The following is a 14,466-nucleotide window of genomic DNA, read 5'->3' on the forward strand; positions in this document are numbered from 1 at the left end:
GTCTCCTGAGCTCCATTCCCACTTCACTAACTTCTTCCTTATCATTTCAAATTGGATGTCTCTGAGACATCTCAAAATTCAAACTTTCTAAAACAGAACTCATTAAATTTCCCCCCAAACCCCTCCTCTACCAGCCTTCTCTATTTCTGTCAGACCCCACCATTTTTTCAATCTCACACTTTCTTAACCCCGGCATTATCCTTCTCTTCACTCCCTCTCTGCTCACATCTAGTCAGTTTCCAAATCTTACTGTCTCTCCCTCCACATCTTCTCTTGTGTCCTTCCCCTTCCGTATACTCTCGCAGCCACCACCTTTTTTCACCTCTCTCAGATTCTGGCGATGGCCTCCCAGTTGGTCTCCTTGCCTCAAGTCTCTCCCCAGACCAAACCAGGCCATCTTCCACACAGTTGTCAGTCTTTTTACTTAAGCACAGGTCTAACCACTTTACTCTCTTCCTCCATAAACTCCTGTGACTCCCTATCACCTAGGATCAGACTTAAGTTTAAGTGTTTTACACCTTATCTTTCCCTCCCCATTATACTTTACTGCCCTTCCCACACTATGTAGTCCAGCCGAACTGGCCTTCTCTGTGTTCCTCACACATACAGCACTCCTCCCCTCTCTTCATGCATTGACCATCCTCTGTGCCTCCTGGGCACCCCTTCCTCAACTCTGCCTCATAGACTCCCTCCCTCCTTCAACATTTAGCTCAAGTCCCTCCTTCTAAACAGAGCCTTTCAACCAGAAGCCTTCCTCCCTCCCTTATATATATGTATTTTACTTATTCATACATCTGTATATCGGTGGTGTCAGACTAGAAGCAGGGACCACTAAACTGTACATGAGGATCCCTGCAGACCGCAGATTGACAGAAAACCACATGTTAACATCATCTGTGTTCTATTGTATTTTTATTTATTTTGTTAAACATTTCCCAATGACATTTTAATCTGGTTTGGGCCACTCTCAATAATGTTGCAGGCTCATCGTGGCCTTAGGCCACCCCAGGTTTGACACCTCTGATGTATGTCTTATCTCCTCCAATAGAACATAAGTTCCTTGAGAGCAGAGATTATTGAATTTTTCTGTCTTTGTATCCTCAGTGCCTTGCATAGTCCCTGGTGCATAGTAGATACTTAATGAAGGCTTGTTGATTGATTGATTGCAATACAGAGGCCAAGTCAGTTATGTCTAGAATGCTTATCCTTAGAGTTGAAGCCACATTTGGATGTTTGCTAACATCATCAGAAATTGCTTTTTGACAGCATGATTTTCTTAAACTTCTTTGCTTCTTAGTTTGGAAACTCTATTGTTCAATTTTTTTTTTTTGATCATATCTTTCTGGTTGGTAACTTTGGTAGACAGAACTTTTCTAGTAAGCTTGAACCTTCCCGTCAAGAAGAGGCTTGGTTTGGTGCTGACTGTGTTGTCCAGAGCTGTGCTGGGAGTGACCAGGGAGCACAGAAGACACAGACAAAATCTCTCCTGAAACTTAAATGTTATGGCTCTTTGCATATCTACTGCCCATATGTGTTTTCAGCCCCAACCTGCAGCTGATTGAAGGAGATGCCAAGCAGCTGGCCGGAATGATCACCTTCACTTGCAGCCTAGCAGAAAATGTCTCCAGCAAAGTCCGTCAGCTTGACCTGGCCAAGGTGATCAAACTGAGTTTTTATTGTTGGAGGTAGTATTGCCTAGAAGAAAAACTGGAGGGTCAGGAAGTGTCTCCCTAAGTTTGGGTTCTCAGTCTCAGTTTCCCCACCTGGAAATGATGTAATAACTCTTCTTAACCCATACTTTCAAATTCCATGTTAATCTTTTCTGAACATGGTTGCTTGCCTTCAACTGTTATAGCGAAGGTCCACCTAAGGAAAAACTATTTAATAATTAGAGCTATCTAAAGAGGGAATGGGCTGCCTCAGTCAGTTCCATTTCATGGCAGATCTCCAAATTGAGGCAGGCTGGCTATTATAGATAGAGTGGATTCCTGTTCAGGGATTGAACTAGATGACTGTGAGGTCAGCCCCTTCTCTCTCTGGGAGTCTGACCTGGAGATGGAGTTCAGCCTTTTCTCTCCCTTCATACTTCATAGTGATGTCATTACTTTGTTTGAAGTGTTATTCATTTCCAGGGTATTAATTATCCTCAGATATGTGTTCCCAGATAAATATAGCCATATTTTAATGTAAATGCAGATTTTCACGTCAAATATATTTACTCATGTTATCTTTGTTGTTGGTATCTGTTAAAATGGATGGTTGAGCTGACCATATAAATGTAATGTTATTCCTCATTAATATTGATCACTATCAATATTACTTTGAATTACCACTCTGTGATTGATTGAAACAGTAGTTGTTGAGCTCCTAACACATGCATAACATTGGGAACTGAAGGTGACTTCACACTCATACGAGCTCATATCTTGTGGAGATCCACAACCGTTGTGGAGAAATTTATTTTCACAGGCATGGGAAGTGGTTTCTAAAAACCAGGTTTCATTATAGAATCGCCTCTACCAAGCCATCCAGAGAGCTGACGACATCTTGGACTTGAAGTTTTGTATGGATGGGGTTCAGACGGCTCTGAGGAATGAAGATTATGAGCAAGCGGCTGCTCACATCCACCGCTACCTGTCTCTGGACAAGTCAGTCATTGAGCTTAGCCGGCAGGGCAAAGAAGGTGAGCTTTCCCCGCAGTTGTGTCTGTAGTGTTGGCAGCTGGATTTCCATTTTACTTATTAGTGCTGAACAGAGCAAGTGTGTGCAAGCTTAGAGGATGGAATTGAGTGGGATGGGGCAACCAAAAGTCATACAATTATGGGCTTTAGAGTTGGAAAGATCCTTAGAGCTCCTATGCTCCAATTCCCTCATGGACAGATGAGGAAATGGTGGCCCCAGAGACACTATGTCCCATTCAGGGTCACCCAGCTAGTAAGTAGCAGAGCTGGGATGCAGATGCAGGCCCTTTGGCCAGCTTTTCCCAGTGCTTTTCTCCTGGCTTTTAGCTACAAAAGAAAATGATATTTCTGGAGCACAGTCACTAAGCTCTTATTATGACACCATTTAAACTGGCATTAGGCCCATGACCATTGTGTGTACCAATAAAATATCTTTCAGACCAAGTCTTAGACACCTTCTCTTACCAGGTAAATTATGCAGATTTCCTGGTGTTTTTGTTAAGAAAAAGTGTCTTGAAAGGCAATTTAATACGGAAGTAACAGAGCTTTAGGGAGAGGTCTGGAAAAGCCGTATGTAAGAGTAAGAAATGAGACTGAGAATGGACCAGACTGGACTTTCTGTCCTCCTCCCATTTAGAGATCTTGTAAATCCCTCATAGTAATATAAGATGATCGAGCCTAGACTCTTAAGGGCCTTGGACCTGATAGTAAGGTATTTCTTCATATTCATTTTCCCATTTCTCCTGTCTTTTCTCCCACCATCCATATAGGCAGTATGATTGATGCTAACCTAAAGTTGCTTCAGGATGCTGAGCAGCGTCTCAAGGCCATTGTGACAGAAAAGTTTGACATCGCCACCAAGGAAGGAGATCTGCACCAAGTGGAGCGATTCTTCAAGATCTTTCCTTTGTTGGGTTTACACGAGGAAGGGTTAAGCAGATTTTCAGAATACCTGTGCAAGCAGGTATGAGGTCAGGTGGTGCAGTTGGGAGGGATGGGAACTCTGCGCTAGAATGGGCTGAGATTAGTTTCTGAGGGTACTCCCTCTCCCCAGGAGGCATTTCTGCATCCCACCCTCCTTTCACCTCTTACTTATCCCCAAGGCAGGACGGATGCACTCTCTGGATACCTGTTGATACCCACCTCTTCCCATAGGCCAGTAAGAACTGTTGGGAAACTTAAGAGACAGACCGTAATGTCAGCCCATCCTCAGCACATCCAGTCTTCTCCTTCCGCTCTCTGCTTGTCTTAGGGCCAACAGAGCTCCTGATGAGTCAGCGTTACATAAAGGCCTGTGCCAACCCACATTTAGATGAAACAAACAGGTCCTGTGGCTTTTGGGTAGTAAACAAGGGCCAGGTTTGCAAACATAGGAGAAATGTCTCCCTCCCCTTCCCCTCTTCCTCCACCTCCTTGATAAGAAGTGAAGCAGAGCAGAGCAGAGGTTCCGAGGGTGGCTTCTTCAGCTACCAAAAGACACTGACTCTGGAGTTAGAGGACCTTAAATCCAACCCCACCTCTAACTTTAACTGCCTTTGTGACCTTGGGCAAGTCATTTAGCTTCCCTGAGGCTCCTTTTCCTTCTCTCTCAATTGCAGGGGTTAGACTAGGTAAACCTACAAAGTTTGTGTCATAATTACCTTATAATTCTAGATCTATGAATAAATAATTCACCAAGAATAGCCCTTCTTACTAGAAATTCTGGTGCCAACTGGGATTTAAGGAGCTTTTCCTGCCCCTGGTCAGTTAGAAATATTTCTCCTAATATTATCCCCTGATTTGCTCATTAATTGGGTGAGATTGACAAGTTAGCCTTGGGAAGACCACTGACGCATTTTACCTGGCAGTAACTATAATATGTCTTTTTAGAACATAGTAAAACTCAGAAAACTAATTAAAGTTTAAAATTAACATCAGATTAGAAGGTGGACAAAAGATGAGAAGGAGACACCATATACAGTGGCAACAGCTTCAACCTGACCTATTCAGAGAAGCCATTGATGCTGAAAAACAGGAAATGGAAAAAAGACAAGATTCTGGCCTTAAGTGTAACTATTTCCTGTAAAAGTTTAACTGTTATAAAGTAGTTGCCATGGTGAGAATGCGCAAAGGCACAGAAATTGTCTTAGTAAACACTTGATTTCTTTGTCAAGCAGAGATAAGGGACAGCCAAATGCCATGAGTTTAAAACACAAACTCATTATGAAACATTTTGGAGATGGTTTGCAGAAGGTTATAAGGAGCAGCATCTCATAAAATAGTGAAAAGCAGAGAAGGCAAAAACAAGTCTCCAGAAAACTTGGCAAAGGACCCCACAAAGCCACATCATCCCAAGAGCATTCATAGGTAAAACTGGCAGGCAGTAAATAGGCATAAAATGGAAAAGATTTGTCAGCATTTCTGTAATCATCACTGGCAGCAACACCACATTTGGAGAGGCACTGCAGATAGACAGTGAGTTGAGGCTAGAATTGAGTAGGAGGAAGAGAGCAGGATGAATTCTATGTAGGAAATTGTGCAGTGCTCCTAACAATGCCAAGTTGTTCTCCAGAAGAAAAAAATCCCATTTTAACACCAGTGTTCCCCTAGTGATACTGTCTCATGTGTGAATGTGTATGTACTATATATATATGAATCTTGGACCACCACAGTCTTGGAAGTGTCAGATTTGTAAGTGACTCACAGGGTGATGGAGAAGTGAATGCTGGGTGCGAGTCAGATTTTAGAGGAATGAGGCCTATTGTCAGGGAAATAAAAGTCTGAGGAGGAAAGGAGATGGTCCAGTCCCATAGCAAGTGGACATCCTGAGTATTTCACTAGTGCCCCCAAAATAAAGGCCTAGAGGAAGGCCTCCGTTGCATCACTCAGAATGAGAAAGCATGAATGGGCTGTGGTCTCTGCTGCTAGAAGGAAGACATATCTTGACGAATCATGGATCCATTGATATATGTGTATGTGTGCAGAAAACCCTAACCTCTGTAAATTGAAGATGAGCTGCCTCAATGTTCTAGACCCTCCTTTCCCTGGATTGTTTTAAGCAGTCTAGAATATAGTAGAGACAAATTTGTGCCCTGTGTTGGCCATTGGAGAAATGGTGAAATTGGAAAAAATAGGCAGATCCAAGGACCTTGTGCTAGGGAGAATAGGAGTAGTAGCTCAGGCGAAGATATAGTTATCATTTGGGGTTTTGCTTTTCTTTAGGTGGCAAACAAAGCAGAAGAAAACCTGCTTCTCGTGCTAGGGACAGACATGAGTGACAGAAGAGCAGCAATCATTTTTGCAGATACTCTAACACTTCTATTTGAAGGTAACCCTCTCTTCCCACCTTCCTGAAAAATTCAGACATTCCTGTTGTCTTATTGAAGACCTGTATTTTGGGATTTCTATTCTCCCCTTTTTGTTTTTCCAGTAGAACTAATCTTATTTTTAACCTAATCTGCATAACTTGTTCTATGCCAAGCAGGAATGAGGGAATTTATATATTGACTTTTTGGAGAAATTATTCCTTCCTGGCAGGTAGTTCTTTATTTCCCATTGGTCCGGTCCTACTGCTCATCTGATGTTTTGATCTTTTGTAATTACTGGAAACAAATGCTAAGGCAATTTAATCCTGAGCTAAATTACTAAAAGGAAACTAACATTGACCAGGGAATAAGAACTGAGTTATTGCTAGAACTGTAGTCTGGCTCAACTTTGGGTGAAAGAGTTCAGAGTCTGGGGGTATAAGAGGAAAATGAGCTTTTTGGGGGGGGCGGGCACATGAACTTACAAATCCAGTCTTTCATTTTCTCTCACCCAGGAATTGCCCGAATTGTTGAGACCCACCAACCTATTGTGGAGACCTATTATGGGCCAGGCCGCCTCTACACCCTGATCAAACACCTGCAGCTGGAGTGTGACCGGCAGGTGGAGAAGGTGGTGGACAAGTTCATCAAGCAGAGGGACTATCACCGCCAGGTAAAGGGTGAGGGTGGGGCGGATGCCAAGCAGACCACATCAGAGGAGTGGCTCACCTCAGCCTGGGAGACCTCAGAGTTAACAGTGTGGGGGCACAGGAGAAGAGGCCTGCATCTCTGTACAACTCCAGTAGAATTAAAACTCTGCACTTGTCTGTTCTGAAAGAATATTGTTCCCCAGCTGAGGCCTGAGAAGGAAAGACATGAAAAGTGTCAAGTTGTTAATGTGGCCTCACTGGAGCATGGCATCTAGACCTGGCTCCTTTCTTTACTGCTACATGATCTTGGGAGAGTCATCTGACCCCTCATTCTCACCTTCCTCATCTGTCAAACGGGACAAGTGCCCCCTGCCCAACATACCTCTCGAGGCTATTATAGAGTTCTTGAAATGAGATCATGTATATACAGGTACTTTGCAGAGGCCATGGATGTTGCACAAATCCTGTCAAAACCATTCTCTCATTTGTGAGCAAATGTGATTAAATGAAAAGGAAGGTCATAGGAATGGTGCCATTTATTCCAGAATTTAGTGTTAGCAGCACTTGGAGTGGAGAATCCTAGACTTTGGAATTCACCACTCACAAATCAATTGCTACTCCATCTGTGTCATTTTGAGTGTAAGATTTATCTGAGAATTCGTGGGCATCACAAAGAACCAGAATTAAGCAACTCGTTGGTCATCATAGAAGGCAAGAGATAGGCAAGACTGGCAGGGTGTGCCCAAAGATTGAACTGATAAATAAGCCTGTGGAGAGGTAGCCTGGGGGGAGCTGGGTAATGGCATCCTCATCTCTTCTTGTGATTCTAGTTCCAGCTTGTCCAGAATAGCATGATGAGGAGTTCAGCAGCAGAGAAGATTGAACCCAGGTAATGAACCTTCCCTTCTTTAGCCCGTAGGAATGCTAGTAGGCAACAGGAGGATGCATAACCTTTTTCAGGACAATGTGATTCTTTTTTTTTTTTTAACCCATCTTTTAGAAGTGTTTCTTATTCCTAATTAGCATTGTTGTTTTATGCATATGGAGTTATTTTTCGTGGTGAAGGTAAGCATAATAATGTTTCTCTGTGTCTTTCTCCAAATATAGTATATTAGTCTCTTCCTGTTGAGATACACTTATTAGAATTTTTGAGACTATACAATTTGTTCTTGGTTTTTATTAATTTGGACATGCATTTTTATAGAAAAATTATTTGCTATACTTTATTTTTATTTTCATGAGAAACCACTTTTATCAGTATGAGGGAAATCTTTTTCTGCTTACTAAGTCGAATTTGGAACAAAAACGGTTAACTATGAAATGTCCAGGATTATAGCAAATGGAAAAGTTCTCAGTTTTCCTGACACCCTGTGCTTTGATTCTATGTCACTGAAAGTTGGGACCTGGGAACCCTGTGGAAGGTACTGGAAGAGTAAGGAGATATGTGTGGAAACAGAAGTTTTTCATGATACATGAAAAGATGGGGATTCTTCTGCTGCCTTTTGGCTTAGAATCATAGGATCTTGGGGTAGAAAAGGCTTTAAAGATCATCTGATTTCTGTGGAAGTTTAGCGGTCTGCCCCAAGTAACACAGCTGAGTAGTGGTATGGGGGGTTGGGGGTTGGGGGCTTGGAGAGGGAGGGGAACTGGTCCAGACTTAAGATGTCATCACTGCAGGAAAGTCCTGGTGTGGAGACAACTGCCTCTGATGTAGAACAGCAACTCACCTGTATATTACAGTCTTAGAGACATGAATAAGAGAAAAGGCATTTATTAATAAATGCACTAAAAGGTTAAGGGAGCTGCTGACAGTCACACATTTCATTTGTATCAGATGCAGAATCTGAACCTTTGTCTTCCTTGCTTCCAAGCCAGCTCTCCATCCTATACCAGAAACCTTCATACTCCTGGAGGCCCCAGATGAAATTGAGAAATATTGAATGAAATCTTTAAAAAAAATACAGTAGAATACAGTAGATAAATGTTAATGTGTGGTTTTCTAAGTCAGTATGTGGCCCTAGCTACCTCTCCTTCTGCACAGCACAAAATATTTAGAGATTCTATGTGTTCCTGAAGGGAGGTGGTATAGAAAATACAGCTGTGCTGTCAAATAGCTCTGCTCTTCTGCAAATGGGGAAAGGACATTTGCACAGTCAGCACAGGCCTTCCTAATCACAGTACCCTCTTCCTGTCTGTGTGTCTATGGTTCATCCTTAAGGCTGAGACACTTGATTTTCCCTTGAGAAGCCTAACAAAATCGTGCCTAGTGGAGGGGAGCACGGCCAGGGCGCAGAGGGCTCCACAGACACGGAGTTCTTGCGTTCAGATGAGGTGTGTGAGACCTGGTGGTTCAGGAAGAGAGCGCTGAACTGAGTCAGGAGGCCTGAATCCCCTAGAGCTTTGGCTCTGCCACTGTCAAACTGTCATTTTCCATGAGTCGCCTCTCCCCTGTGTCCCTCCTGGGCTACGCTGTGTCTCTCCCAGGGTCGTAGAGGAGATAATAGGAAATGGGAAGAACTATAGAAACATAAGGTGGCCTGGCATGGACAGTATCTCCTGCCGTGGGACCCAGACAAGCCAGGGCTGGACAATTTTAAGGCAACAGCACTTGAGATCGCTTTTTTGTCTCCGTGGCTTAAGCAAAGCAAAGGTGACATGTCAGTTCTGCTCAGTGCCCTGTTGGGATCGTAGACTGCCAGCGGTGTTGAGGAACCCTGCAGGCTGATGGTAGTCAATGGGTGACCCGCCAGAGCTTCCTGTGTGAGATGACGGCCGTCTGGCCGATTCCTGGCCGTAGGGGCCCTGGCGGGGTGGGTCAGACTGTCTTCTTCTCTATTGCGTGTCCTGCTATCGTAACATTTTCCCTGCTTCCCAGGGAACTGGATCCTGTTCTGACAGAGGTGACTCTGATGAACGCACGAAGCGAGCTGTACCTGCGCTTCCTCAAAAAAAGGGTCAGCTCCGATTTTGAGGTGGGCGATTCCATGGCCTCAGAAGAAGTGAAGCAAGGTCAGACTCCCTGAGGACTGGGGAAAGAGTGGGCCTTCCTGAAGTCTCACACGATGGATATGAAATGGGGCAAACCTGCTTAGCCGTGCTGGCCTAGGAAGAGGGGCTCTGAGGAAGGAGTCCGAGGCCAGGGGTGGGGAACCTGCAGCCTTGAGGCCACGTGTGGCCTTCTAGGTCCTCAAGTGTAGCCCTTTGAAGCTTTACAGAACAAATTTTTCTATTGAGGAATTTGTTCTGTGAAGTTTGGATTCAGTCAAAGGGCTGCTCTTGAGACCTAGAAGGCCACATGTGTCCTCGAGGCTGCAGGTTCCCCACCCCTGTTCTAGGCTGATAGGAAAGAACTGGTGAAAGGGGCAGGAGAACTCCTCTGCCCCAGCCCCTGTATTTTGTAGGGGAGGGAACAGGGCTCCCAGAGGTTATGAGGTTGGTCACAAAGGGAGTGAGTGGAGGAACCGGGGCCAGAATGTAAAAGTCTGATATTTTTTACCCCATATCACACTACATGCCCCTTAATCGGTATCTTGGATAAAGGCACAGATGACATCCTTATCCAATTTGTAGGTTTGGGGGATCAAAGTTAGGGGGGACTCCAGTTGAGAGAAGATTCAGAAATACAGTGACAGCCTGGCTGGGACATCAGGCCTGGCACAAGGGAGCTTAATAAATACTCACTGCTTGATTGATTGGGCTGAAGTTAATAAGATGCAATTTGAAAGGCATAAATGTGAGTTCTTATATCTTGGTTAAAAAAGCAAGTCCAAGATGAGGGGAGAGCAGCTAGACAGCGTTTTACCTGAAGAAGATCTGGAGGTGTAGGTAGATGGCAAGCTCATTATGAATTGACAGTTTGATGTGGCAGCCATCAAAGTCTGCAATTATTAGCTTGTTAGGAGGGCCATGATGGCCACAAGAGAGGAGGTGATAGATAGGACCGCTATTCTCTGCTCTGGTCAAACCACAATTTTGGGTGCCCCGTTTTAGGACGGTCATTGATCGAGAGGCTGAGGAGCATCTGGAGAAGGCAACAAGGACAGTGATGGCCTCGAGTCCAGGCCTCAGAAGGATCAGTTGAAGGAACTGGAAGTGGTCAGCCCAGAGAAGAGAAGCCTTAGGGAGAACATGATGGCCTGTTTTCAGGTGTTTGAAGGGCCTCAGAGAACTAAGAACTACGGGTGGAAGCTGAAAGAGGCGACTTTAGCCTTGCAAAGGCTAAAGAAAAGCTTGCTAACTAGAAGAGTTGTCCCATGGGGGAACAGGCCTCCTCTAGGGGTGGTTTGCTCCCCCTCATTGGAGGTCTGCAGGCAAAGCTGGAGGGCCACTGTCAGGCGGGTGGTAGAGGACATTCTTGTGTAGGTTTGGGGTGACCCCAGTGGCCCGTGAGGTGCCTCTCAGCTCTGAGATTTAGTGACTTTTACTGCTTTGTTTTGTGGTCATTGCTCCCATTGCTGTATGTTTTTTACAGGGATAAGTATCTGTAAAGAAATAGGCATAATAAATAGTCCAGTGCCATTTATGTTTTTGCTTTTCCCATGCTCTAAAAGGCACGCATCTTTCAGCAAACATTGGGCAAATAGCCATAGAGTCCCTCTTGGCAGACCCAGCTTCTCATGGCCCAGCCTTCCAGTGACCTAGATATGTGGCCTCAGGTTCACACTTGACTCCTTACTCTCCCTCACTTCCTACAAACGGTCAGTTATCATGTTCTGTCCATTCACCTCCTCAGCATCACTTACAGCCAGGTTCTCTCTGTTCACATGGCCATCACCTTGGTCCAGCCCTTAGCTTCTCTTACTTGAACTATCATAGGCCTTTGTATCCGCAGCACCTAGCCCTCTGTGGCACATTGGTCCTTAATAAATGCTTGTTAATTGATTGATTGGTTGGTTAATGTGCCTCGGTAGGTCTAGCCCTGAATTAATATTCAAAAGAGGCTCTAGGGTATGATGCTTTTAGCTGTTGGTAACTGTTATATAATTGCTCAGCTCGTGGAACAGAGCTCATTTAGTAGCCTACTACTACTACTACTACTACTGCGTTTAGTAGCCTGCTACTAAACATAAGCAAGTCTGCTCCCAAGATACTTAGAGCCTAAGGAGCTTATCCCTGTATTCATATTTAAAGCACTATTGAAATGTGAGATGTTAGCATTGTTATTGTTGTCTCAGATTGTCCAATAGCTTTGTTTTCCTGTTCTGGCCAATGGTGTGGATCTGCTGCCCAGGTTTTTCGAGTAGTAAGATGCTCCTTTTGCCTCTCCCTGAGATGATAGCAGTTCTTTTGGTTCCTTTTACTAAGTGGAAAGGAGTCATTGCCAGGGTCATAGTGGTCTTTGTGCCTTCCAGAATCAGAGTAGAGACTGGGCTTGTCAGTTTCTATTATGTTTCCACATAGCAGTTAGTCCATAGTTTTTGGCTGTGTGCCCAGCTCTAGTCAATGGTTAATGGTTCTTTCTTTGGAGGATTCAGGGAGGACTAGCACTTCTGGGGTGAGGGCTTGCCAAAGCCTTTTCAGGGATGCTTATCTACCTTTGGTGTCAGCCTGTCACTCAGTTCTCACCTGTGGCTCCAAGAAGCTGTAGCATGTGCAGTGGCCATGCCCTGGTAAAACTGTCTCGGCCAACAAGCTAACCCAGTTAAGGGTAACCCCTCCAACCCTTTGTTAGGAGGATGTCTACCCCGAGCATGTGAAAACTTCCCTTGGCAGAATGGGAGGATGAGAACAATTTGTTCCAATGGCCATGAAGGCGGCTGAAGCAGTGCTGAGAGCCTGGTCAGACATGGAAGATGCCTAGGTCATTCACTGCATCCTGAGCCACCACCAGTCGTCCTGACTTTTGTCCTGCTACTGGACTTTGATGACTCTGGATGAGAGAGTGAGGCTGATGACTCTGTGCAGCCCTGCCTCGCTCTGGTCCAATCCATGAGCAAGTCAGGACGTCACCCCATCATCATTGGTCCTCTTTGAAAATGAAGGACGAGGGGCAGCTAAGTGGTGCAGTGAATAGAGCTCAAACCTTGGAGTCAGGAGGACCTGAGTTCAAATCCAGCCTCAGACACTTAACACTTACTAGCTGTGTGACCCTGGGCAAGTCACTTAACCCTGGTTGCCTCACCAAAAAGCAAAAAACAAAACCAAAAAAAAAAAAGAAAAGAAAAGAAAATGAAGGATGAACAACGTTTTCTGTATAGTCTCAAATGTCTTCTTTTTTCTGGAGGTCTCCAAGGTTTCATCTGATTTGAAGTTTTAGAAACTCATTGTGGCTAAAAAGTAAAAGCTGCTTGGCCAGCCGAAGAAAGGTGATTGGTCACCTTCCCTCTTTCTCTCCCTACACCTCTTAAGTCTTCCGTCTCCCACCATTGTGCTCCATTCTGCAGTGCAGGGAGCCTGTTCCCACCAGCCTGCAGGTCCAGTTCTTTCTCAGGTTTTATGGGGGTCAGCAAACTGAGCCCACTGAACCAGCTAGCGAGCTGCCCCAGGCCCGGGCTCTCACGCGGCCTGAGTGTGAATCTGACGAAGTGCCAGGTGGCCCATTCCCCACATCACCCTTCGTCAGCTCTCAGTTGGAGAACAGGAGGCATTTTCTTTTTTCTTTCTGAAGTGGCAGGGCCCCAGATCCATTTTTACTTATCGCTGCCGTATATATTGTCTCCCTAGAGCATCAGAAGTGTCTGGACAAGCTGCTCAACCACTGTCTCCTGAGCTGTACCATGCAGGAGCTCATCGGCTATTACATCACCATGGAAGAGTATTTCATGCGAGAGACCGTCAACAAGGTAGGCCGTGACGCCTTGACACGGGTCCTTTCTTCTCAATGGGCAGCTTAACATTCTGTGGTCCTGCTGTGGAAGCAGGTGCATGCAAGCTTGCCCCAGCACAGCCTCGGACCTCCATCCCCTCTGACCCCCTAGCTTGTAGGAAAGAGGCAGGCCTAAGGCGTTCATGGGTACCGAGAATTCCTGCTGAGGAAATGCAGATCCTGGAGCCACAACTTGATTGTTTTATCACGTTGTCTTTTACATATCCCAGATTGTCTGTGCAGAGTATCAGCTTACATGACCCCCAGGTCATTGTCTGCATGAGGGACAGAAGGGGAGAAGAGCCCATAGTCCTGGCTGGCCCTGAATGGGGGTGCTGGCAGTGAATTATCTCCTCCAAACAGCTACCAGAGTGATTTCCATTAAGTGCAGATCTGATCATGTTGGTCCCCTAATCAGTAAACTCCCATTGCTTCTAGAATCAGATTTAGACTCCTCTGTTTAGCTTTTTCGAGTCCTTCCCAATCCAGTCTCCCCCAGTCTTTGCAGCCTCATTCTAGCTTCCTGCCTCCCACACCCTAGAATAGGGCCACGCTGGCCTTCGCTGGCCTTCACGCCGTTCCTCACACACCACCCTCCACCTCCCACATGTGCCTGTGTACCGCTGTCCCTCACGCCCACACGGTACTTCCTCCCTTCCGTCTCACAGAATCCCTCATCTCCTTCAGTGTGCAGCTCAGGCATCCCCTCTGCCTAATTCTCCCTAGTGCCTCCTACCTGTAGTGACTGTCTTTCTCTCCCTCATGTGTGTGTGCATATACATGCATGCCTGTGTGTGTACGTGCATGTTGTCTCCCTGAATGAAAGTTCCTTAAGAGTAGGAATTGTTACATAGTAGGCACTGGCATATAGTAGCTACTTGATGAATGCCTATTGATTAGTTGGTGTTTGTTAATAGAAAACCCTCAAGTACGCTCTAAGACCCCAATTACCTTCAAAAGCATGATTAATTTCCTGATACTTTGGTAAATGTGAAAGTGACTAAAATTGAGAGGGAAAGATGTAGCCCAAGCCAGGCCAAGGTGCC

At 45.2% G+C, this 14,466-nt stretch overlaps 1 protein-coding gene across 1 annotated transcript in view; it reads left to right on the forward strand.

Moving 5' to 3' along the window:
• Positions 1-14,466, forward strand: part of COG4 (component of oligomeric golgi complex 4) — a 32,069-nt gene that overhangs the window by 3,495 nt on the left and 14,108 nt on the right. The window contains exons 3-10 of the mRNA XM_027857952.1: positions 1,542-1,656; positions 2,509-2,683; positions 3,452-3,645; positions 5,883-5,988; positions 6,481-6,638; positions 7,446-7,504; positions 9,491-9,624; positions 13,279-13,397. Coding sequence (XP_027713753.1) covers positions 1,542-1,656; positions 2,509-2,683; positions 3,452-3,645; positions 5,883-5,988; positions 6,481-6,638; positions 7,446-7,504; positions 9,491-9,624; positions 13,279-13,397 — 1,060 coding nt within the window. The remainder of the gene's footprint in view (positions 1-1,541; positions 1,657-2,508; positions 2,684-3,451; positions 3,646-5,882; positions 5,989-6,480; positions 6,639-7,445; positions 7,505-9,490; positions 9,625-13,278; positions 13,398-14,466) is intronic.

This window comes from Vombatus ursinus, unplaced genomic scaffold (assembly GCF_900497805.2).
Source record: "Vombatus ursinus unplaced genomic scaffold, bare-nosed wombat genome assembly UNPS02012515.1, whole genome shotgun sequence".
Classification (NCBI taxonomy): Eukaryota; Metazoa; Chordata; class Mammalia; order Diprotodontia; family Vombatidae; genus Vombatus; species Vombatus ursinus.